Source organism: Antechinus flavipes, chromosome 3 (assembly GCF_016432865.1).
Source record: "Antechinus flavipes isolate AdamAnt ecotype Samford, QLD, Australia chromosome 3, AdamAnt_v2, whole genome shotgun sequence".
In the NCBI taxonomy this organism is placed as follows: Eukaryota; Metazoa; Chordata; class Mammalia; order Dasyuromorphia; family Dasyuridae; genus Antechinus; species Antechinus flavipes.
The window spans coordinates 496,790,791-496,817,516 of record NC_067400.1 but is presented as its reverse complement, the minus strand read 5'-3'; the positions used below and the strand labels follow the sequence as shown (position 1 = coordinate 496,817,516).

At 33.9% G+C, this 26,726-nt stretch overlaps 1 protein-coding gene across 2 annotated transcripts in view; it reads right to left on the bottom strand.

Annotated features, from left to right (window-relative positions):
* The window catches only part of DYNC2H1 (dynein cytoplasmic 2 heavy chain 1), a 377,984-nt gene that overhangs the window by 89,746 nt on the left and 261,512 nt on the right, over positions 1-26,726 (bottom strand). For both annotated transcript variants that reach the window (XM_051986889.1, XM_051986890.1), the window contains one exon: positions 5,949-6,065. In XM_051986889.1, the coding sequence (XP_051842849.1) occupies positions 5,949-6,065 (117 nt within the window). The remainder of the gene's footprint in view (positions 1-5,948; positions 6,066-26,726) is intronic.

Below are 26,726 nucleotides of genomic sequence, written 5' to 3'. Positions count from 1 at the left end.
AAGAATTGGCAATTGAAGGAATGACCATCAATTGGGGATGGTTGAACAAGCTGTGGTACATGATTGTGATGGACTGTTATTATACTATAAGAAATGAGTATCATTTCTCAGAAAAACTTGATAAGACATACAAATTGATGCAAAGTAAAGTGAGTAGAGCCAGGAGAAAAATGTATATTGTAACAACATTGTTTGATGATCAACTGTGAATGACTTAGGTATTCTCAGAAATATAATGATTAACTGAAGAACCTAAATGAAAATTTTTATCTATCTTCAGAAAAAGAACTAATGTAATCGAAATGCAGACCAAAGCACACTTTAAAAATATGGAAATGCATGTATAACCTATAACTGCTTATCTTCTTGATGTAATTCCCAATATAAATGAAGAAAAACAATATTAAATAAATAAAAAAAGATTAAAGCAAATGTAAAGAGTGTAAAAATGGTACTAATTTGCTATCTGACACAAAGATATGAACTGCCCCCAAAATCTAACATTTTACATTTTGCTACTTGTACATAGTTTTGAATATTTCTTCTAGTAATAACATCACATTTGTTTTTATTTTAGGTTTTAACAAATAGGAAGAGACTGCTTACCTGACTTTGCAAAACTTCAAATAAAGAATATAAATTTGGAAGACTTAATTTTTCTTATTTTCATTTTCATGCTTCAATGTAATTTTCTCCCAATAAAAATGACTCTTAAGACCATAGAATAGAAAAATATCAAGTGTAAATGCAGCCAACAATGGAATTGGCTATTATTCATTGATGAGTTAAGGAAGAATTCAAGGTTGAAAATCTAGATGACCAAAAGAAGGGTACTATCCCTGAAACAATTTTGTTTATTATAAAGAAGGCCTTCATAGAATCATTCAATCAAAGTCAAAGTAAAATTTGATTGAATATGCTGAAATGCCAGATGTTAAAGCCTTTTATTAGTATAAGTTGTTATTGAGAAATTACTTCATTTGAAGTAATCAAAATCAAAAGCCAAAAAATATCTTAAAATTGAGCTACAGAAATATCCTGTCCTTATATTATCTTATACTTTTTATGTTTCTTAATAAAAGAAAACTTTAGATGATAATAGAAACTGTAATAACCTTATAATTATTGATTGACTGAGGTTCCATGCTTATAGAAAGAAAGTTTAGGCAAAAAAGGACGGAGTCAGTGAATAGTTGCAGGGAAGTGCCCATGACAACAAAAATTTTAAGTTAACTTATACCCAACTGTTTATTTATATCTGTAGCATAAATCATTTAATATAATTACTTTTCAACTGCCACCTATATTATACAGATCCTATTCCCTTTGTCAATAATCTTTTAGAAATTGCAAACATTATTTACAAACTTAATTTAGAAAGCTATATACTACATATATCTTCTAAAATAATTTAATCCTTGGATCTGTGGCTTGTTGAATAATGCTGCCTTCTATTTTCAGCAGAATAGGTAAGAAAAATGAATAAAGTTGGATCAGGAAGCTGATCTCATCCAACTTGTCCCAAGTCAGTTCTTCCCACTATAACTTCATTTTCTGATTTAAAGTGTTCTATTCTAAAATTATATATGACGTATTTAAGTGTGAATACACAAATGTATTCCAAAAGTTGTACAATTTGTCAATTATCTAGTTTTTTTTCTGTTAACCTGTCATATCTTTCATTGAAAGAAAGACATTGTGTGTATGTGTGCTAGTATACATGAGTGTATGTTATAGTAGTATTAGCAACAGCAGCCAACAGCAGCTTTTTATTTACATATTGTCCTCTACAGTAGAATGTAATCTTTGAAGGCAGATGATGTTTTTGTCTTTGTGTTCCAGAATTTGAGCACAATGTCTATTATAGAAAGTGTTTAATAAAAATATGATGATGGGATATATAATCTTTAATAACTGAATTGATTATAAAGACATTTTGTTCAATATTTTAATCACTAATTGATTAGGCTCATAATATGGAAATATACATATATTAATAAATTAAAATTCTCTGCCTTAATTATATTTTAATTGGCATCTTCAATAATATATAACAATAAAATCTCAAGTTGACATAAGCAGAAGAGAAACAATAAAGCTAGAGGGAATTATTTTATTAATATATCATTTAAGAACTATAATGAAAATTTTCAAACAGGATCCTCTATGTCAAAAATTGTAAGTAAGGAAATCTGACAGTCCTTGGCAGGTTCCAGCAATAGGAGAGGGAGACAGTTTGTTTTTCTAAATGAGAAAATTATAACCATAAAGTTTATGATAACAAAGGGATTCAAAAATACAGATTACTAAAATGACTTTTCACTGGGCATGTTTTAATTTGAAAAGGCTGCCCAGGGAAAATACATTCCAATTACTCTGTGAATCCAAAAACATTGTCTGAAGTAAATGATTATGCAGAATATTTTAGGAGCAAATGTCAACACTAGTACAATCTGAGATTGCTGCTGGAGTATTTCACATTGCGTGCAGTTATAAAGATCTAGTGTGAATGGTATCAGAAAAACAAACAACCAGATTAGAACACCTATGGATTTAATATAGTGCACAAATTACATCTTTAACCAAATAAGATATAGTTCTTTTAAAGGCCTATAGATTTAAAATAACAGGAGAAATAACATTTGAGATTGTTTATAAAATAATTTTGCTTCTTATGAGAACTACTATTTTTGCTTCCTCTCAACAGAGGACCTCACACTTCACTATCGTGAAAACGGAGGCCATTCTGAGCACCAATTAGTCCGTTTTTACATCAAACTTTCTAGTCATTACTTCTTTCTTCTGTATATCTAATTTCTGATAAAGAGGTGATACTTCTCAGCCAGTTGAATATTTCTATGACTTATTTCCTCTAGTATCCTCTAGAGTTTCTCCTTCAATTATTTCCTTTCTCTAGCCAGTAATCTCTATCTACATATTTTTTGCTTGTAAATATTCCCAGATTTCTCTTAAAAAAAAAAACAAAAACAAAAAAACCAAACCAACTATACAATGGCAACAAACAGAAATTGTTCACTTGACTCTACCAACTCTATGAGATATTTTACTATATCCTTCCTTCCTTCCTTTCATATGCCTTTAAAAAACAATCTATATTCATTTCCTCCCCTTCCTTTCCTTACTCACATTTCTCAACCCTTTGCAAACAAACATCACACCTGACCACTCAAATGAAATTCCTCCTTCCAAGATTTTTAAAGTTGTTTTGATTGTAAAAGCCAATGGAACATATTTATTCTTTACCTCTATCTCTTAAAATAAATAGTTTTCTTCCTGTTTAAGTTCATTTCCATCTACTACAATAAGTTTTATTGGGTTACCCTCAGTTATTAGTAACCTTTCCCTGTCTTGAAATTATATTATATTATTATCAATTTATGTCATATCCCACAATAAAAAGGTAAACTCCTTGAGAATAGGGTTTTTTTTTTTAAGTTTAATTTTGTCTTTTTAGTTCAGTGCCTTGTACATGATAGCTGCTTAATAAATGTTTGCTGCTCTATTGGATTGGATGGCTTTGGGAGAAAATTCTTTATTGTAAAAAATTAGTTGGTGATAAGGTACCACAAGGCCATAGGAAAAAATGGTTTATTATTCAATGCCGGAGGGAGTCATTTTTTAAGGTCCATATTCAGTAAAATTGCTTTGTTAATTGGATTAAATGAATAAAAAGGATCACTGGACTAAAAGAAAAAAAATATTTCCAATCTCAGTCTGTTACTAAATTGTTATACAATCTTAGGTAAATTACTCTATTTAATTCTATTAGAAATTTAAACAAGATTCCCTATCTGCTCAAGTAAGAATGTATAGTGATCTCTTCTATATGAGAAATTCTTGATGTGAAAAATTCACTCTATCATTGTGGATCTGCAATTCCTTTATAATTTAAAAAAGGCTCAAAAACTATCCTGGAGAAAGGGATCTGTATGTGCACAAATGTTTGTGGCAGGTCTCTTTGTAGTGGCCAGAAACTGGAAACTGAGTAGATGCCCATCAATTGGAGAATGGCTGAATAAATTGTGGTATATGAATGTTATGGAATATTATTGTTTAGTAAAAAATGACCAACAGGATGATTTCAGAAAGGCCTGGAGAGACTTACATGAACTGATGCTGAGTGAAACGAGCAGGGCCAGGAGATCATTATATACTTCAACAACAACACTATATGATGATTAATTCTGATGGATCTGGCCATCTTAGCAATGAGATGAATCAAATCAGTTCCAATGGAGCAGTAATTAACTGAACCAGCTACGCCCAGCAAAAGAACTCTGGGAAATGACTAAGAACCATTACATTGAATTCCCAATCCCTATATTTTCGCCTGCCAGCATTGTGGATTTCCTTCACAGGCTAATTGTACAATATTTCAGAGTCGATTATTTTTGTACAGCAAAATAACGGTTTGGTCATGTATACTTATTGTTATCTAATTTATACTTTAAGATATTTAACATCTATTGGTCATCCTGCCATCTAGGGGAGGGGGTGGGGGGGAAGGAGGGGAAAAATTGGAACAAAAGGTTTGGCAATTGTCAATGCTGTAAAATTACCCATACATATAACTTGTAAATAAAAAGCTATTAAAAAAAAAGAAGAAGAAGAAGAAGAAGAACTAAAATAAGCAGGATCAAGAAAATTTAAAAAAAAATTACCCTGGAAATGGCAAGAGGTTTTGTAACAAAGCTAATATCTATTTGAGACAGAAATTGCACTCAGATCTTTCAGACTCTAAAATCAGACCTCTACACTTTGTGCCATACTGTTTCTAATTGGTAAAGTAAAAATTATTAAATAGTCTACAAAAAGTTGTGATATCCATCCCACCAGTTCATGGAAAATCAATCAATCAATCAAGATTTATTAAGAACCTCCTATGTGTTAAGAACTATGATAAGTTCTGGGGATACAATTAATAAAAATAATTATTTTTCTTTTTATTTATTATTATATGCGCTCAAGGAGCTTATAATCTAATAGCAGAGACAACATGTAAACAAATATGCATAAAGTAAGCTATATACAGGACAGACAGCAAATAGTTAAAACAGGGAAAGCAATAGAATTAAGAGTAGTTAGTATAGGTGGTATTTTAATTGAAAATTAAAGGATGCCAGGGTGTTCAGTAGTCAAGGGGGAGAAATGATAGCATTTAAGGCAGCTTTAGGATAGCATTTAGAGAAAATATCAGGAGCAAAGAAATGGAAGGTCTTGTTTGTGGAACAGCCAGAAGGCCACAGTATATATCAGAGAGCGAGTGTAAGAAAACTGGAAATGTGGGAAGGGGTTAGGATATAAAAGACTTTGAAAGCCAAACAGTTCATTTTATATTTGCTCCTAAAGGTAATAAGAAGTCACTGGAGTTTTTCAGTAGAAGGATAACATGATCAGATATGGCATTTTAGTAAAGTCTCTTTCATGGCTGAATGGAGGATGTACTAAAATGGAAGACCCATCTGCAGACTACTGCAATAACACAGACTGACATGATGTGTGTTTGCACTGGAGTGGTGCTAATATCAGAGAAGAATGGAGCATATTCAAGAGATGCTGCAAAGGTCAAAGCAACAGGCCTTGGCAAGGACTAGCTATGGGGAATGAGAATCCAAGATGGCTCCTAGGTTGTAAGCCTGAGGGACTGGGCAGATAGTATATTGGTCTTTACATTAATAGGAAAGTAACATTGAGGGGACAAAACTCCATCCTGTAGTAAGATGGTGGTCATGTGAGAAGACAAACATGTGACTAATATAGAGGCAGACAAAAAAATAAATATAAAGACAGAGAGATGGACATGTTCAATGCTAAATAGTGATTCATTTCAGAGATATGGACAGTTTCTAATCTTTTGTTTAAAAATACTGATGGAAGAAGGATAAAAGAGACTTTACAGTTTTTTAAGATGAAACCATAGAACCTACCTGGTTAAGTTTCTTCCATAGATTGAGTACTGGAGAGAGTTCATTGGACCAGATTTCTCTATCAAACTTGGAGTCAGATGTTACTAATCTACCCAGGATTCTTAATTGTGAAATAACCTAAATGAAAAAATAAATAAATAAAAATATATAAAAATAAAAACATATATATATATATGTGTATCTATATACATAAAATAAGGTCAAAATAGAAATGAATATCTACAAAGTATGCAACAATTTATTATTTAAAAATAAAACACATCATTATCAGGTTTTAATCCTACTCTCAATTTTTATTCTCTACTTTTGGGATGTTTAATAAAAATCTTACTAGAGCTAACTACCATGGGGCAAAAAAAGGACAAATGAGAAGTGAATTAGGTTATTTTGACATCTCAGTTCTAACAAGGACTGCTACAATTATTCATTCTATGATCCTAGGAAAATCATAAAGTCTATTTGTAGCTTTTCTTATAAGAAAAATGCAAACATAGATATAAATCAAGGAATTAGTGATCTGATTTATTAAAATCACTTTAATATATCAAAGATCCATTATTTCATTAGTATGGGCACTCATTATACAAATGAAGGTCAAAATACCATTATGGTTTACTTAGCAGATGGTCTTCAGGAGTTACAGTTACCAAAAATGATTGTCACTAGGTATCAATATCTCAGTGATAACCTTCACAGTGGTTCAAAGATCTATATAGTCCAATGCTGAACCTATTGCCAATATCTTCCCAGATTAGAAGGATCTGACAAAACTTACATAATGCTACTATAAGCTTCATCTATGCCACAGTGAAGCATCAGAATAGGATAATTACTACTCTAGTGGAAGATTCCATGAGTTTAATTATGGCTGAAATGTCAAAAGACAATAGATTATACCCTTTAATAATGTCTTACTCTGATGACTTATCATAGTATAAAGGTGACACTGCCTTCTTAAAGGTTATAGCTGCCGGAAGATAACCAAGTTCTAGAAAAGTAGAAAGGCTTTAGACATGGACTGAAAGGCAGACCCTATATCTTTTGCTGAAGAACTTGTCTGTAAAGGCTTTTTTCTCAGGAAATTGGCCACTACCTAAAGAATATTTTTGATCATAGCAACCGCAGGCCTTCTACCACCACATGAGTCTGTATCAGTGTACTGATAATCACATAAGTTAAAGTATGAAACCTAAAAGAATTTTAGTGATTTAAAAATAACCGGAAAAGAGAAAGTGTCCATCCACACACTGATGTGGGAAACTGGGGAATGTGTCGATAATATCCCAGTCACTAATACAGGTAGACAATGTGTGACTTATCACCCAGGAGACGTAGTAGCATCAGGTTTACTCATACAGAATCCTAATAAGCAGCCTGGTGATAGTCACCCAGGTTCTGATTCCAGACCACAAAATCCAGGAATATACTGGACAGCAGCTGTAACAGCTGGCCGACCTATGCTCACTATCTATATAAATGGCCTACCATTGGAAGGATTGGTAGACACAGGTGCGGATCGTACAGTTATTAGAGGTGCCAGTTGGCCCAGTCACTGGCCAAAGATTAAAGCAGACACCTATATGTCTGGAGTAGGAGGATCAATAGCAGCTGAAGTTAGTGCTGCCCCTATGAGATGGACTTTTGAAGGCAAAACAGGAGTTTTTACTCCTTTTATAGTTGAAAAACTTCCCATCAATCTGTGGGGAAGAGACGTTTTACAACAATTGGGGTTAAAAATGAGTACTTCGGTTTTTTAAGCAGGGCTGCTGTTGAAGGCCTGCCAACACTTTCACCTGTTCCTATCCAATGGAAAACTGATACACCAGTGTGGATAGAACAGTGGCCCTTAAGTAGCGATAAAATTAGGCCTTATTAGATATAGTACAGGAGCAGCTTGAACAAGGGCATTTACAACCTTCTCTAAGTCCCTGGAATTCCCCAGTGTTCGCTGTAAAAAAGAAATCGGGAAAATGGAGGATGCTCACTGATTTAAGAAAAGTGAACGAACAGATGGAAACTATGGGAACTCTTCAGCCTGGACTTCCATCTCCTACTCAGCTTCCTAGAGAATGGCCTCTTTGGGTTATAGACATCAAGGATTGTTTCTATTCCATTCCTCTGGATAAGGAGGATATGAAGAGATTTGCCTTTTCAGTGCCCAGCATTAACTTAGCTGAGCCTTATAAAAGATATGAATGGACAGTTTTGCCACAGGGAATGAAGAACAGCCCCACTATGTGTCAAATGTATGTTGCTGCTGCTCTTGCTCCAATAAGAAAAGTATTTCCAAAAGTTATGCTATTACATTATATGGATGATATATTGGGATGTGCACCTGAGGAACAAATGCTAGAAGCATGTCTACAAAAAACCATAGAAACACTAAGATACTACAAACTTCATATCGCTACAGAAAAAATTCAAAGGCATGCTCCTTTTCAATATTTAGGATATGAAATATATCCTAAGGCACTTACACTACAAAAACTGTCTTTAAGAACAGAGAGGTTGAACACCTTAAATGATTTCCAAAAATTAATAGGAGATATCCAATGGATGCGTCCAGTATTAGGTTTAACTACCAATCAATTGCAACCCCTATATGACATTTTAAGGGGAGACACTGCTTTAAATTCACCACGCCAGCTTACAAAAAAAGCTCAAGAGATCTTGAGAGAAGTTGAACTGGCTTTATCCAATGTAGTTGAAAGAGTAACTCAAAAACCCTTGGAAATATCAGCTTTTGCTACGAAAGAAGCACCCACAGCAGTCCTTCATCAAGGAGACAGTGTGATAGAGTGGGTGAACCTCCCAGCACAACCAGAACAAAGCCTTACGCCTTACCCAGTGCTTGTGGCTAGGATTCTCTTAAAGGCCATTAAGCGAGCAGTACAATTATCTGGGACAAGACCTGACAAGATATACACCTTCTATACAAATGCACAAATTAATGTATGCTGTGAAACCATCCCAGAGTGGCAAATTTTATTGGCCATGGCTCCAAATTTTGCACATGGATCTCCATTAAAGATAACCAGACTACTGCATAATTGGCAATGGATTTTTGAGGAAAAGGTTTCTAAGGTTCCTCTTGAAGGACCAACTATTTTTACAGACGCAGCCAAACAAAATATTTGTGCTGTATACTCTCATGATTTAACCGTAAAAAGAGTAGTCAGAACTCCTTTTCAGTCCACTCAGCAGAACGAATTATACGCGATCATGCTAGCTCTCACTTATTACCCAGGCGACATAAATATAATATCTGATTCAGCCTATTCAGTAGGTGTGGTACAAAGAATTGCCACAGCCCAAATAAAATTTGCAGCTTCTAATATATATCAGCTCTTTAAGGAACTTCAAGAGCAAGTGAGAAAGCATCCAGGAAAGATTTATATCCTGCATGTCCACTCACATAGTGGACTTCCAGGTCCTATTTTTGATGGAAATTCAAAGGCAGATAGCCTTTTAACTATGTTGGCCAGTACGCCTTTATTTCAGGAGGCCCAGGAATCCCATTCTAAATACCATCAGGCTGCTCGAGCTTTGCGTTTACAGTTTGGGATTACAAAAGAAGAAGCTAGGAGCATAGTGAAAAGCTGTACAGCTTGCCTTCCTTTCCACGTTCCTCCACTGCCTCCAGGGAAGAACCCTCATGGTTTGAGACCCAATGAAATCTGCCAAATGGATGTGACCCATTATAAATCTTTTGGTCGTCTGTCTTTTATCCACGTTGTGGTAGACACCTTTTCAGGATTCACTTTTGCCATACCAGCAGCAAAAGAGACAGCCCGAGTGGTCACTGAATTCCTCATTCAAGCATTCGCAATTATGGATGTGCCACAAGAAATAAAAACAGATAATGGACCGGCATATACCTCCAAACATTTTGAACACTTTTGTGCACAGTATAAGATTTTACACACTACTGGCATACCCTTTAATCCTCAAGGTCAAGCAATAGTAAAAAGAAGAAACAGGGACATTAAGACACTCCTCCAAAAACAAAAGAAAGGGGGAGCCACGGGTAACCCTAGAGAACTTCTAAATTTAGTTCTCTATACCATTAATTTTTTAATCTTTGATAAAGATGCACTGGCTCCAGCAGACAGGTTTTATAACCCACCAGAAGAGCAGTGTCCAGTGCGAGCAGCTCCACTATCTTTAGATAATCGCCAGGTGATGTGGAGAGACCCAGAAAGTGGTGAATGGAAGGGACCAGATAGGCTAACTGCTTGGGGGAGAGGATTTGCTTGCATCTCTACATGTGGAGAAGGAATCAGATGGGTGCCGACGAGCTGCATTCGCCTTGTCCATCGCAGAGAGATGGAGCAGACCCTTGAAACAAAGGAGAAGACCCAAGAAATATCGGGTGGTTCTGTTGCTGATTGTGTTCACCATTGAAAGAGCATAGCTGACAAGGAGACTGTTAAAAAGACTTTTAAAATCTTCAGGAATCATTGGATTTCCTAACACAAGATGAAACTGTTTTAGTTCTTGAAAAACCAGCGAGAATCATTGGATTCCTTAAGATGAAAAATTGTTGATGAGACTTTTGCAGTACTTCAGGGCTTACAGGAACTATTGGATTCCTGGCACATGAACTAATGGACAATGGATTCCTTATGGACTATTTCTAGGACTTATGGACATGTGTAAATTTTCAGGTTGATTCATGTTGTTACATTACTACTAGCCTGTGTTATATTGCTATGTGCTTATGCAAATTATGTATAATGCCTCCCATATTGATGGATTTATGTGTACCCCTTCAGAAACCCACTAATCTGATTAGATTTCCTATTTCCTTTGGTGTTTTCATCTAACAAAAGAAAGGGGGAGATGTTGGAATCCTTACTAACTGCTAATTAGAGTTGATCTAATCTTACAAGAAGATTTTGGCCAGAACCTGAAACAAGGTACTAAGTAGAACTAATTAATACAAGGCTTGTGTTCACACCTTTACTCATTGGAGTCCACAAGTATGCTAGCTTCACAAAGTACACTTTCTAACTTCAAGGGAGTCCACACCTCCCTTAAAGCTCGTTGGGCCAGAGAGCACTATGGGAGAAAACCCATAATCCCATTCTCTCAGAAGAGTCAGATAAAAGGCCAGCGATGAGGGATCTATGGCAGAATACATTTTTTCCACTTGGCTGGCTGGTGGCGGACGAAGAGCTTTCAGAGGATAAAGCTACGAGTGAGAGTTCAGTGGACAACCAGATTCATCTTCATCTCACGCCACTGTAGTTGGTGGCTGGGCTCCCCGGAGGGAGTCAAGAGAGACATTCCATCTCTGTGTTGGTTGGAGGCTGAAGAAAGCAGAGGCAGAGGCTGAAGGACAGAACCTTTGGATTTGGAGACATCCGAAGGGCTCTAAGCCTCTAAACCGGCTGTGCTTTGAGAAGAACAAGAACTCCAACATTTGAACTCATAACAGAAGATGATAAAAAAGATAATGTTTTAGAAAAGTCCCTCATGATTATGAAAATCTGTAGGCATTATCTGAAACAAACATTTGAAGTTTTACTACTAAAAACACACTGATTTAAAACTGCCTATCCAATGTTTACCATCAAATGCCTCACATGTAAAACATTCAAAAATAAAAAATACTACTCACTTATTTAATATCTTTCTTAAATGATACTATCAAGGCATACATGGCTTTTAGATGAACCGTTTCCATGGTTATTTATACAGCTGTGTGTGTGTGTGTGTGTGTGTGTGTGTGTGTGTGTAGGATGTTGGGACAATGCATTGGGAAGATGGGCTTGAAGCCTCATGAGTTTGGGGTTCATGTTATGCTTTTCAATCAGTATTAGAATGGGCAAATCACTTCTCTGGGACTCAGTTTCACTGTTCATCAAATGAGTGGAATACATGACCTCTAAGATCACTTCTGGTGTTAAATTTATTTCACATGATCTCATGAATTAGAATATAAATAAGGCTTTCAAGTGTACAATTCAGACATTTCATTAATATTTCTTTTTTTAAGAAGAGGAAATAGAATTATTTGTTTCTTAATTCATCTGCCATTTTAATATTGTGTCTAAGAATTATCCTTAATTTTATTTTCATTAAATTAATATGAGCTTGAAGACAGTGGTCATAGTATTTACATGTAAATTGACACAACTCAGTGATTATTGTCTAAAAATATTCTTATTTGTAATTCTATGACTATAATTGAGATCTCATTGAAATAATGTAGATGCAAAGAAAAAGATATTTTCATAGTCAATAATCAATGACCAACATTTATTGAATGAAACATGCTTATTTACTGTTTCAACTTCATGAAAGATATTAGTTGTTAATTCATTCTTGTAACACACTGTACATCATTTCATGTTTTTCTAGATTTTCAGAGCAGCAAAATTTATAATAAAAATGAGCCCCATTAATCTTTAAGAATGAATGCACTACTTAATTGTTAAAACATCCACAATCATACAGTTATAGTCAAGTTACTCCTGAAATTTTTGATTGATTTTCTAATCTTAAAAATTGTGATGATGCAGTGTTTCATTTTCTTGTGTTTCTCTGACAAATTATTTTCATTTGCTCTAGCTGAACCCTATAACAGCAACTAATTTATCAGACTTACTAGACCACAAAACATCACTAGTTGGTAGTTGGAGGAAGTGCTATTTTAACTTTTGCAACATTGCTATTACTTATTCTTGTTTTAAATTTGTCAAACATGACAGAAAACAAATAATAATTTGAATGAAACATTTATCCAGAAACTGGAGTTTCATTTTTTTAATGAAAGTAAAATTATAACTTTTAGTAAAATATTTGCCAGTGAAAATAATGTATCATTTATATCATCAGAAATCATTTGAGTTACTCCACATAAATATCTTACGTTATTAAAAGGGAACTTATTTTAGGACTTATACTACCTATCATTTAAAATATGTAACATTTCTAATTGATTCAATTCATAAATTTATTGCAATAAATCATTTTATTACTAACATATCTTTTAAATGTAATCTTTTAAAATTAGAGTTTAAAATTGTAAGTTTGTACACCATTTGTGTTTAAAAATTCAAATTTGCAACTTCTATCAACTGCAATGTTTTATTTGTTGTTTATAGAGACGAGATTCTCATTAAAGCTATATATGTATAATTACATATACATATATATTTATATTTATAAACATATAGTATCTTAAGATTTATAAAACTATGTCTTCAGAAAATTCTGTGGGGCACATCTGATTTAAGACTGGAAAACTTATTTGGTATGGTACAGTAGAGGAAGTTGACAGTTGAGGCAAAGGATGCTGAATTTTGGTAGATGAGTTGATGTACCGGTGATTTACTGCATATGAATACTGCTATTCATACTGAAGATTCCAACCCATCTATGCATCCTGGTCATAATATTTGTCTATCTGCTCTCATCAATCCATCAAGAGAGATCATTCAACACGTTCCAAAAATTCCAGATCTTTTGACATTGCAAAGCTACCCACTGATTAATCTTTTCTTTTCATTAATCCAACATTTTCCCAGTAACACATGTTCTTTAATGACACCCTTGTATAATACTTGTTCATACTAATCGTGTGACTTCTAGGTGACTTAAACTTAAAATCTTCAGAGATTGGTAGAGCAACAATCACAGTCATAAGGAATCAAAAAGAAAATACTGATGTTGAAGAGATGAGATTTTATTTCAGAGAGCAGTTGGTAAAGCACTAAAACCTATAAACAATTTCCTTATCTATACATAGTGTCTGTCCAAAAGACAACCATATGGGCACACGTATGCATGAGGTGTATGCATGTGAACACACACACACACACACACACACACACACACACACATGGACTGGCTCTATATGTTATTCATCTAATCAGAATATCACATTCTGAATAGTAAATGTTCATGATCTGCTTGTTTTTTTTTGTGTGTGTGTGTGTGTGTGTGTGTGTGTGTGTTATCAAATGACAATTTATGGGACTCTGCAATATTCCAGCATTTTATGTAATCAAACTAATGACATCCACAATGAAGAAAATTTGAGAGATTCCAACATCTATGAATCTTTTTGCAATTTGAATTGTTCTGGAAATTCTCTACCACAATGATGCCTACTTTTAGTGGGCATATATCTATTTACTGTTTTCCTTGATATTAATAATTAGTAATTATAAAACAAAGTAATCCCTGTGGTTATATCTTTCAAAGAATCTCATATTGACATAGAGCTTTCATCCTTCTTACCCTACATTCAGAATGATGAGCTTAAAAAAGTGAGAGCTATGGGAGATGGAATGGACAGTATAGTACAAACCTTGTCCAAGCAACAAATTCCCAGAAATTTAAAATAGATGAGGTAGCAAAAATATTAAAGCAAAGTCAAAAAATTAGAAAATATACCATAGCAAACAGACTGACCTAGACAACAGGTCTAAGAGAAAAACAAATTAAAAATCATTGGAATATCTGAACACCAGGACCAAAAAAAAAAAAAAAAAAAAAAGAAGCTAGACATTACATTTCAAGAAATCTTAAAAGAGAACTGAACAGCTCTCTTAGAATCAGAGGACAAAGTGTAAATAGAAAGAATCAGGTGAGGATTTGGGGACAATGGTAGAGAAGGGCAGAAAATTCCAAACTCTCCAGATCTCTCCTACAAACAAGACAAAATTGCACCTCAGGTTGAACATACAGGCATAAAAACAAATAAGAGTCAGGGCAGAATATTAGTCTTCCGGGGATAATCCGAAAAGATTCAAAAAAAATTCCAGGACAAAGCTTTGGCCCCTGTGAAATACAAACCCTTCCAGACTAGTTCCCCTGAAACAGTAAGCAGTAAGCCCTGGGACTAGCTGTGTTGGGAGGGAGACTCAGCCCTGGCCACAGGAACCTCCCAGCCAATCTGAGCAGGTGGAAGTCTGACTCAGGAAGACTGAGGGAACCTCCCTAGGCCCAGCTGTGCTGTCGAGATCCAGTTCTAGGGGAGAAGGAACCAGCACATGTCTGGTGAGTGTGGGCAGGGATGCTACTGGCTGCAGGCACTTAAGAGAAGGGTGCAATACTTGGCTTGGGCTGAAGGCCAGAAGCACCATTCCTCATATCCCAGGATTAAAAGTGATTACACCAACAATCTGCTACCAAAAATAAGAAGTAAAATGAGCAGGCAAACAAAAAAGAACCCACCTACAGAATTTACTTCGGGAATAGAGAAGACTGGGATTCATCTTCAGTAGCATTCTGAAGAATTAAAAAAAAAAAAAAAAAAGGCTCTCCTACTCCAAAGAGTAACAATAAATGGGCATCTGCCCAAGAAGAATTCATAAAAGAATTCAAAAAAGATTTTAAAAGTCAAGTAAAAAAAGATTGAGGAAAAAAATTAAAAATAAAAGACCAAACCAAGAAAAACAGGAGGATTATGAAAAGAGAGTCAATCAACTAGAAAAACAGATCCAGAGTCTTAAGGACAGAATAACTCCTTGAGAGCTAGAACTGAGCAAGGGGAAGCCAGCAAACTTTAAGAGACCAAGACATAATAAAACAAAATATAACCAAGGAAAATCAAAGAGAATGTGATTCATTGTATAAGAAAAACATCAGATCTGGAGAACAGATCAAGAAAAAGAAACATCAGAATAACTGGACTACCTGAAAGCTACAATCCAAAAAAAAAAAATATTGATACAATAACATAAGAAATAATTCAAGAAAATTATCCTGGAATGTTAGAACCAGAGGGGAAAATAGAATAGAAAAAAATCCACCTGAAATCCTATGAGGAAAACCTGCAGGAACATCTTTGCCAAATTCTGACATCCTCAAACCAAGGAAAAAATTTTATGAGTAGCAACAACAGCAGCAACAACAAAAAACCCCCACAAAAAATATATGGCATAGCCACGGCTAGATTCATACAAAAGTTAGTAGCTGTGGCTATATTAAAAGATGGCAGGAAAGAAGAACTAAAGAACATTATGAAATGAAAAATGGATAATTGTGGTTATATTAAATTTAAAATTTTTGTACAAACAAAACCAATGCAGCCAAGATTAGAAAAGAAGCAGAAAATTGGGGAAAATTGTTTACATTTAAGGGCTCTGATAAAGACTTCATTTCTAAAATACATAGAGAATTGGCTCAAATTTATAAGAATATAAACCATTCTCTAAATGATAAATGGTCAGTCATCAGGGTGATTTCAGAAAGCCCTGGAGAGATTAACTTGAACTGAGTAAAATCAAGAGAACTGAGTAAAATCAAGAATACACAGCAATGAGATTATGTGATGATCAACTGTGACAGACATAGCACTTTTCAACAATGAGGTGTTTCAGACTAATTCCAATAGATTTGTGATAGAGCCATCTACATCCAAAAAGAGAACTATGGGGATTAATGTGGATCACAACATATGTTCACCTTTGCTGTTTTTGTTTATTTGTGTTTTTTTTCTCACTTTTCCCTTTTTGATTTGCTTTTTTTCTCCTTTTTTCCCCTTTTTGATTTTCTTGTGCAGCATGACAAATGTAGAAATATGTTTGGAAGAACTACATATGTTTAACCTATGTTGGATTACTTGACATCTGGGGCAGGGGCAGAGAGAATAGGGAGATCAAATTTTGAAACACAAGGTTTTCCAGGAGTGAGTGTGAAAAGCTATCTTTGCATGTATTTTGAAAATAAAAAAAAAACAATTATTACAATTTTTCAAATAAAATAATATGCTATAAAAATATGACAGGTTTTTAGAAAACTATTTAAAGAACAAAATAATGAGGGTTGTGGCAAAAAAAAAAAAAGTAATGGCCAACAAAGTTAAGCATAATCCTAAACAAAAAAAAAAATTGGACATTCAAAGAATTGCCATATTTTCAAGATTTTTTTTTGCAAAACAAAAACAAAAACAAAACCTGAACTTAATAGAAAAGTCAACATATAAGGTAAACACCAAGGACTAATTTGAAGGGACTCAATAAGGACAAACTATGTTTTATCAGTGGAAATATAAATCATATGCTTAAGATTGTCATTAATAATTGAGTAGTTCCAAAGAAAGACAGGTAGAGTTGCGTATGATCTGATTCTAGAAAGCAAAATTATGTAGGAAAAGGTAAGAAAAAAAAAAAGTTATGCAAATGAGGTTACCGAAAAGGAATTGATACATAAGAATTAGATGGGGGTTGGGCTGGTAGTTTTGGAATTCTATTTATATTGGGAATGAGTTAAAAAGGGAAAAATACATACATATATATTCTATATAATATACACCAAGAAGATAGTACCCTCAAAATCTATAAAGAAATAAGAGGGAAGGGAGTAAGATAAGAGAGATTTACAAGGGTGTGTAGATTAAGAGGAGTAAGATAAGGTATGTAGATTAATGGAAAAGGGATAAAGAGGGAGGGAAAGGGAAGCACAGGTTAAGGTAGAATACAGAAACTCATGTTTAGATTAACAGCAGTGGGATATGCCAGTCATATTAATCAAGATTATTTGAGTATTTCAAATAACTAAATAGTACAACATTAAAGCATTGCTATGGTATAGGAAATGATGAGATGGTGGAGTTAGAAAAATACAGAAAGATTGGATCTATGAAAGAAGATGTTATCTATTTTCAGAGAAACAGATGAAATAAGCATAGTAGATCTTTGTATAGATGTGTATGAATGTACAAGTGTATATATGTGTATGACTATAGATATTAACGAATATGTATATATACACACCTATGTATGTAAAACAGGATTTTTTAAAAATTCTTAACAGAGGTAGGAGATTACAGAGTAGGAGAAAGGGTAGATTTTGACTGCAACAACAAAATTTGTTTAAAAAAGAAAAATTAGCTAATAAAAATCTTTACAAATCTTACCAATTTTTTCATCAGTTTCTTATGTGTCCTCTAGTTTTATTATCCTTAAGTGCACTAAGATAATCTGGATCAATTGGGCCAAGGTCTTTTTTTTTTTTTTTTTTAAATAAATTTGTTGTGGTTTTTTTTTTTTTTTTTTTCCCTTTACTGCTTTTTGTTAAGACTGAAGAGATTGCGTTTATTATCACATCTTGGTTGTCAAATCTCCAGGTTTGAGACTGAGACCAAATATTTGCTGACAGATATTTTCTATTCTCTTTGGGTTGCATCACCATTTTTCAGTAAATGGAAACAGTGCTTGAAGATTTGGAAACTTGCATCATTATCCTTTTAGCCACATTTTTTAGCATCAATATCTTATTTAAGTTAGCTCAAGCTAGAAAATCTTTAAATTTCATGCCATATCTTCTCATCTTTTTTCTTCCTTCTTGTTTATATTGCTTTTGATATAATAAATTTGACTACACACAACTAGCTGATTTGGAAATCACTTACATTTTTAATCAGTCTTTTTCAGTCGATTAAAATCTAATTACATTATTTCAAAATAATTTGATACCCACCCTAATACATTTTAAATCTTTTCTTGCAAAAAGTATGTAAATTACATAAAATCAAGCTGCTGCTGGTTTGTCTCTAAGTCTTTAGGCTCTCTCACTTCTAACTCTTGAACAACAACAAGTCACTTTTTCCTATGTCCACTTTTGCATTAATATCACCAAGACAGTTAAGCAAAACTAATTTACAAAGTGACTGATTGGTATCATATGCAATATTCCATACCCATTATCTTCCACTTCTCTAATGAAAGGGGGGGAAATGCAATTCCATAGTATTGTATTTTAAAGGCATTAAAATAATTATTTCAACCCTAAATGGCTAAAGTATCCTATGAAAATAATGTTCCTTAATGCTTTTACACATGCAGTAAGCAACTCTGCTAACTTTCTTATCTGCCTTTTCTTAAAGAACTTGGGAGCCAGCCTTGCATTTAGCTGGAACCTTCTTTTGCCTTCTGGTTTGATTCATGGCAAAAACATAAAAATTAAGCTTCAGTTCCTCCATTAGTATGTCTACTCATTAGTCATGGAACAGACTCCACATTTAGAGTTATAAGTTAAGTTAAAGTTTGTAGATGGTCAAAAATAAGTAATTTGAATTTTTCCCTCTTATTTTTGTTACTACATACTCAGAAAAGGACCACACAAGACTCAATAACGTTTTAGAGGAAGTGAATGTAAATCTATACCCAAAAGAGGAACAATAGTTCCTCCTCAGCTGGACAAGTTTTTTTGCCTGGAAAAGAGGTGATTTAATTGTCTTCAATTATTTAAAGTATTGATCTATAAAAGAAGAATTCAATTTATTCTGCTTAGACTTCACTGTAATTCTTGGAGTAGAGATTTTGGGTTTGTTATAAAGTGAGTTTGGAATTTGTTATCTAAGAAAAATCTTTCTAACAATTAGTGCTTTCCAAAACTGAAAAAGATTGACTTGGTAGAGAAAAAATTCTCCATCACTAAAAGTCTTCACTCAGAGACTGAATGACACCCGGTAAAGAGGGGAGTTCCTGTTCACATATGTTCATATATTTTTGACTTTTGAGAGGTCATAACAAATTATTCTATGATATAACTCCATTATCTGGGTTCAATATACCCTCTGTGGTAGGAACAATATCCTAACTCTTTTCACTATGCAATTTAGGATAATTTTTCAGTCTTTAAGACTTGGTTAGCTCAAAGAACTAAACACTCAGGCTAATGACATTAATTCCTGGTTTCTTGAGTTCAAAGCAGTCATGAAGGGTTCCAGGAAGGCTCTAATGAACTGCTGATGGAAAATAATGGTCAACTCAAATAAGGAAGCTTTGAACTCAGAAGAAACTTCTTAAGATATCATTATATACATATATATATTTTTTTCTTATTGAATATACTTCTAAGTAAATTTTTGTCTAAGTAAATCATTTTTTTCAAAGTAATGTATTTGAGTGTCTCATTCTGGTCCAATTTAAAATATAAACTACTAGGATACTAGTCTAAGGCAGGCCCAACTTAAAACATCCTTCCAATATTCTTTGCCACTATTCCCTACTCTAATGTCAAACTCTAAAATCAAATCCCAGCTGTTTATCGATGTAGAAAACCACAGATTAGCATGATCTATGTTTTATTACATCTTAAAAATTTGTTAAAATCTGTTAAATTTTGTTAAAATTAAAATTAAAATCTGGTTCACATCAGAGCTTTGAAGACATACAATCTTCTGGATAGTATGTTTGATACCTCTGCCCTGTTACATGATATGCTTAGACCAAATTATTTTAAATTACTGGACTTGCTTTTCTTTTTCCACATATTCGCTCTGAATATTGCCCTAAAGGCAATGAATATGTATGTATGTATGTGTTTATGTGTGTGTATACACACACACATATACATAGATATATATGTGTAGATACATACACACCAAAGATATGACTATCTTCCTTACTAATTTTTTTAAAGTCAAATTAGATCTGCAAGTGGCTTGGAGACATATTATGCTCCATTACATGCATTATGACATTTAAATGAGAGGCTAATTAGGTACTGAAGTTGTGGAAATGATGCTAAATAGAGTTTGCTTCTAAAAACACTTAAGTGGATGTGGATGAGTACAATGTCTACAATAAGAGTAACATTATTAGTTGAATCTTCAAACAAATCAGGAATGGGTTTCACAATAGGTTCAGAGTTAAAGGAGTGACATTTTGCCATTTCCTTGTGCTCTGAAGCAGAAAATAAGCACTCCCTAGAAACAGATTAGTCAAGGTAATATAAGGAGAATGGAGATGGTACACTTTAGAGTCAGAAAGACCCGGATTTGAATTGTGTTTTCACTTGCCAGCAGTATAACCTTGGACAAGTTCAGCTTCTATGAGCTCCACTTTCTTCTTTTTGAAAAATAGGGACAAAATGATGTATAACCTACAAGTTTACTGAAAATATCAAAGTGCTTTGTAACAGTTAAAGATTTTTGAAAACCTGAGTTATTATGATCATCACTATCCCAAAAGAACAGAGAAATAGGAAGATATGCAATTAAAATTTTTTCCCTAGATTTGCAAGTAAAATAAATTCATTAGTCTATATCTAACTACTAATGTAATGATATTAAAGTAGTTATTTTAGGAAATTTTTTGGAGATAAAATGTTTATTGCAATATAGATACATGGAGGTACACTGCTAACAGTTTTATATGGTAGTGAAATATGAATTAAAGAATCATTTGGAAAAAATCTGAAGGAACAAAAGTTCACAAAATTTTATAGATGGAAAAAATTTCAAAGACCAATTAGTCCACCCCCTGTTTGAAGATGAGACTCTTCTATCACGTTTCAATCCCTTCTTACACTCACATAGATATTACCTCAACTCCCAAACTTATTACCTCTTGACTAGAACCAACCTCCTGCTTGGTTTCTCTACTTTTAGACTTTTCTTATTGTAGTCTATTCTCCACAAAGTTGCCAAAGCCATTTTCCTTAAGCACATATCTGAATGACTCCAGTAGTCAATAAATTCCAGTAGTTGTTTTAAGATCAACTATAACTTCTTTGTTTAGCTTGTAAAGCCATTCACGACTCAGCCCTCACTTGCCATTCCAGTCTCTATACATTTTCCTATTTCCTACAGTCTGACAGAATTGGCCTTCATTCAATATGTCATTCTCTCAATGCCTTTACACATTTACAAATACCCATGACAGGGTAGAAAAACTGTACAGATTGGAAAGCAGTAAGGGATAGTGTTAGCTATTGTTGAATGGGCCTGCTAGCTACTAAGTTCACCTAGGGGTGGCTACCATAATCATCTAATACAGACAGAGAAGAAGGAAGTAAGCAGAGAGAAAGAAACGCCAACAGTGGACATTCCTCAAGCAGCTCAACTGAAGGATGTCTTCTTTCTCTTCCCAGTTTTTCTTTTTTACATCCTTCTAGATAAAGATCTGACCCTTAGTATCTTCAATTCCCTTTCTATTGATTATTCATGGTTGCAGGGATCCTTCTGTTAAGTGTCATTTAGTTGAATTTTAAAAGTTAATTTTCCACTGTATTGTTTAATATGGGAGTGGAATGCGACACAGTGAATATAAAACCAGATATGAAATCATGAACACCTGATTATAATCCAGCCTCAGATACTTAACTGTAAGTTCCTGGGCAAGTCAGTTAACTTTTTGCCCTAGTTTTCTCATCTGTAAAATGAGCAGGAGAAGGAACTGGTAAATCACGTTTTTCTTTGCCAAGAAACCCCCAAATGGAATCACAAATAGTCAGACATGGATGAAATGACTCAAACAACAATAAACAACAACAAATTTTTCAATGTGCTTTCAGTTGCCATTCAAGTATATAAAGAAGTGGCTATAAGATTTTTTTGTATTTTATGGAATATATATGTACTTCCATTTTGTATTGGTGGGGAAAAAACTATGTGCAGATATTTTAGAAGCCACTTATCCTATATTAATATTATATACTCTAAACTCCTCAACAGCAGAAAGAAGATTTCCAAGAATCTGGGACCATTTTGCTTCTTTTAATAATCAAAGTAACTTAACTCGATTAGGCAGAAAGCACTTTCAGGTCCTCAGTCTGAAAATATTGTCCACTTCTCTAGTACAGAGGATATGGTAGAAATGGGAATCAAATAAAAGAAGAAACCAAGTCCAGATGGTGTGATAAGGAACTCTAAGCTCTGCTTGAGGAGAGTACTAAAAGCTTTTCATAGTGACCTTTAGAAATTAAAATTGGCAATTCTTCCTGAGAAATGAAAAATAGTACCTGTCAGTCTGTCTGTCTGTCTGTCTACCTATCTATCAATCTTTTCATCAGGTTTTAAATTTCTATTAAGACCAATTTTGCAGATTATTAATCTTTACAACCTGAGCTTAAGCTGCTAGTTAGCTGGAAACTGTTCTGAAGACTATATCCATAGCAAAGGGCTGCATCAGATGGTGACTGAGAAACATGAAATTAGACTACTGAGCTTTTAGTTTTGTCACTGCATCACATTGTTAGCCATCATAAGCCCATAGTTATGAAATGTTTGTAATACCGGTTAGGGATTCATTGAAAAGATTCTCAATAGAATCAAATAAGAGAATGTGAGAAATTATTTCTCTTATATTTAATAACTAATTATTGAATCATGACCAAAGCTTTTCCCCTTTTCTATTTCATACAGAAGCCAACCAGTGTAGGAAATCTATTTTAAAAATTTATCCAGGTCAAAATCTAAAAAAGAAAGTAAAAGAAATTCGAAGTTTGGCCTAACGGATGTATTCCTACTCATTATGTGTGCTTAGACAGATCTAGGAAAAGGTGGATTCTTCTTTCAGATAGGTAGGATGAAAATCAAGTCCAGACTTAGGTCATTTTAATATCATCTGCCTCCCATTACAATATTTATTTCCTTTTGACCAATCAGAATTGAGGTTCAGCCTCAGATGCTTTTTCAGAAGATTTCATAAAAAGTGAAGGCTTAAGAGGTTCAGTCTCTTTGCTCATCTGTAGTTCTTCCTACTGCATTATATTAGGTTTTGATCTCTATTATGCATTTCTTAAAACACTTGTAAAAGCTGCTGTGGTTTATTAAAGGATATAGGATCAAAAAATCAGACTAATGAAATTTCAGAGTTGGAAAGAATCTCTGCAACAATCTAGTCTGGCCACTTGGCTTTAAAAAGAAATCTCTGATGCCATGTCTAGCAAATGGTCATCAAAAAGACATTCTCCTCCCTCTGTAGGCAATCGTTCATTCCATTTTGGGACAACTCTGGGCTCTAGAGCTCTAAGCTCTAAAATCAAATAAGAATTTTATTTATAATAATTCTAAATTCTTTTTTGCAACTTCTACTATACTATACTAACTTATAATTCTTCTCCCTTGTCATTCAACAAGTATATTCTTTAAAATGTTAATTCAAATGTTAAGATATGCCAGATACTACACTATATATTAGGATATAAAGACAATTTTTAACAGAATTTTTCTGTGGGTTAGTCAAGTCAATATAATAAATATGACAGTTAACTCTAATTAAATTCACATATTTGGTGCCATAATAAAACTACTAGAAAATTATGTGATAGAACTAGATAAAATAACAATAAAATTCATCTGGAACAACTAAAAGTGGAGAATATCAGGGGAATTAACAAAAACAAATATAAGGGAAGGCGGCCTAGTAACAACAGATCTCAAACTATATAAAGTAATACATCATCAAAACTATCTGGTACTGGCTAAGACAGAGTGGCAAATTAGTGGAACAGATTTGGCACACAAGACACAGTAGTGAATGATCATAGTAACCTTGTATTTGATAAGCTCAAATACCCCAGTTTAGGGGATAAAAACTTACCATTTGACAAAAAATGCTAGGAAAAATGAAAAATAACAGGATACAAACTAAGTATAAACTAATACATCGTATCAGTAACAAGAAGAGTGAATGATTTAGACATAAAGGGTGTCACCATAATTAAATTTAGAAGAGCAAGGAATAAGGGCAGCCAGATGGCACAGTGGATAGAGCACTAACTTTGAAGTCAGGAGGACCTGAGTTCAAATCTGGCCTCAAACACTTAACACTTCTTGCCTCTGTGACACTGGGCAAATCACTTAACCCCAATTGCCTTAGCAAGAGAGAGAGAGAGAGAGAGAGAGAGAGAGAGAGAGAGAGAGAGAGAGAGAGAGAGAGAAAGAGAGAGAGAGAGAGAAGAGGAATAATTTACCTGTCAGATTGGAAGAATTCATGACCAAAGAGGAAATATCATTTTAAAATGCAAAATAGCTAATGTTGATTATATTAAATTTAAAAAATAACTTTTATAGAAAGAAAAACAATGCAACCAAGACTAGAAGAAAAGCAGACAACTGGGAAACAATCTTTACATTAAGTGTCTCTAATAAAGGCCTAATTTTTCAAATACATGGAGAACTGAGACAAATTTATAAGAATACTAGCCATTTCCTAATTGACAAAAAATGTTAAAGGATATTAACAGGAAGTTTTCAAATGAAGAAATCAAAGTTATCTTTAGGCATATGAAGAAGTATTCTAAATCACTTCTGATTTGAGAAATACAAATTAAAACAAATTTGACTTACCACTTCACACCTATCAAATTGGCTAAAATGACAAAAAGGTGATATATATTATAGAAGATGTGGGAAAATAGGGATACTACTGACTGCTGGTGAAGATGTGAACTGATCTAAGCATTCTAAAAAAAAAAAAAACAATTTGGAACTGTGCTAAAAGGGCAACCAAGCTAAACACATAATACCATTATTATGTTTGTATCCCAAAGAGATTTTAAAAAAGGAAAAAGGACTTACTTGTGCAAAAATATTTATAGTATTCCTTTTCATGATGGCAAAGAATTGAAAACTGAAAAGATGGCCATCAATAGGAGAATGGCTGAACAAGCCAGGTTATGTGAATGTAATGGAATACTTAGTGTCATAAGAAATGTTGAACAAACAGATTTCAACAAAACTTGGAAAGATTTGTACAAAATGATGCAAAGTGAAATGAGCAGAACCAGGAAAGTATTGTAAACAGTATCAGCAACAGTGTATGATGATCAACTATGAATGACCCAACTCTTCTCAGTAACACAGTGATGAAAAATAAGTGCAAAGGATTCATGAAATAAATGCTACCCATATCCCGATAAAGAACTATTGGACTCTGAATGCAGATGGAAGCATACTTTTTTCATTTACTTTATTCTTTCTTATGGTTTCTTTTCCTCCTGTGACTCATTTTTTATTTCACAACTGTGACTAATACATGATGGTACCTGTATAAAACTGCATCAAACTGTATATCAAACTATCATCTTCAGAAGAGAAGAGGGGAGGGGAGGGAAAAAAGTTTGAAAACTCAAAATCTTGTAAATATGAATGCTAAAATTTTCTTGATATGTAACTGGGGAAAAAATAAAATGCTTTTTTTTTTAAAATTCTTTTTTCTCAAGGATTTTATATATTACTGGGGCCAGAGTAGGGTGGGATGGGAGTGGGAATACAACATGCATAGACATAAGTAGAAATAAATTATGTGTAAATTAATTGCAAGATATTTTGGGAGTATGGAGGACCTAGCAGCTGGGAGTATAAGGAGAGACCTTATATAAGTAGGAGGTTGCGCTTAAGCTGAAATTGAAGGAAGCCAGAAGCATAAGATTGTAGTTTTGGAACTAGAACAGTCCTTAAAAGCCATCTAGCCTAACTTCTTCATTTTGCAGGTGAATATTTCAAGAGGTGGTAGTGAGAAGAGAATATAGCTTTTGGGAGTAGGGCGAGTAGTGAAGGCTCAAAAGAAGGAAGACAGAATATGGATGGAAAACCACAATATTAGTTTGCTTGGATTGAAGTATGAATAAAAATAAGTGATGAGAAGGTGGCCTGGTTGTAGCCCAGCTGTGTGGAACTTTAAATATCAAAGCAGGGATGAAGGGAGAAGGGAGGTTGATATTCGATCTTGGAGGCAAAGGAGAGCCTCTGGTAGGCAGAGGTACGATCAGACCTTTGCTGCAGAAAGAACATTGTTGTATATCAATAGTTAGGAGACAGCACATAGAAGATGATTTGAGAATAGAACTTGAGTAGTTAGGTAAAATGACTCCATTGTATCTTCTACACCACAGTCCTTCAAGGAACTGTCTACAAAGAACAAAGTGCTCCCACTTCCTTTTTCAGGCTAAGAATACCAAATTCCTTTGGATAATTTCCACAGAGCATGAACTCAAGTCCTTTCACCATATTGTTTGCTCTCTTCCAGATATTCTTCAGCCTAACAGTGTCCTTTCTAAAATATGATGCCCATCATTAATATGCTG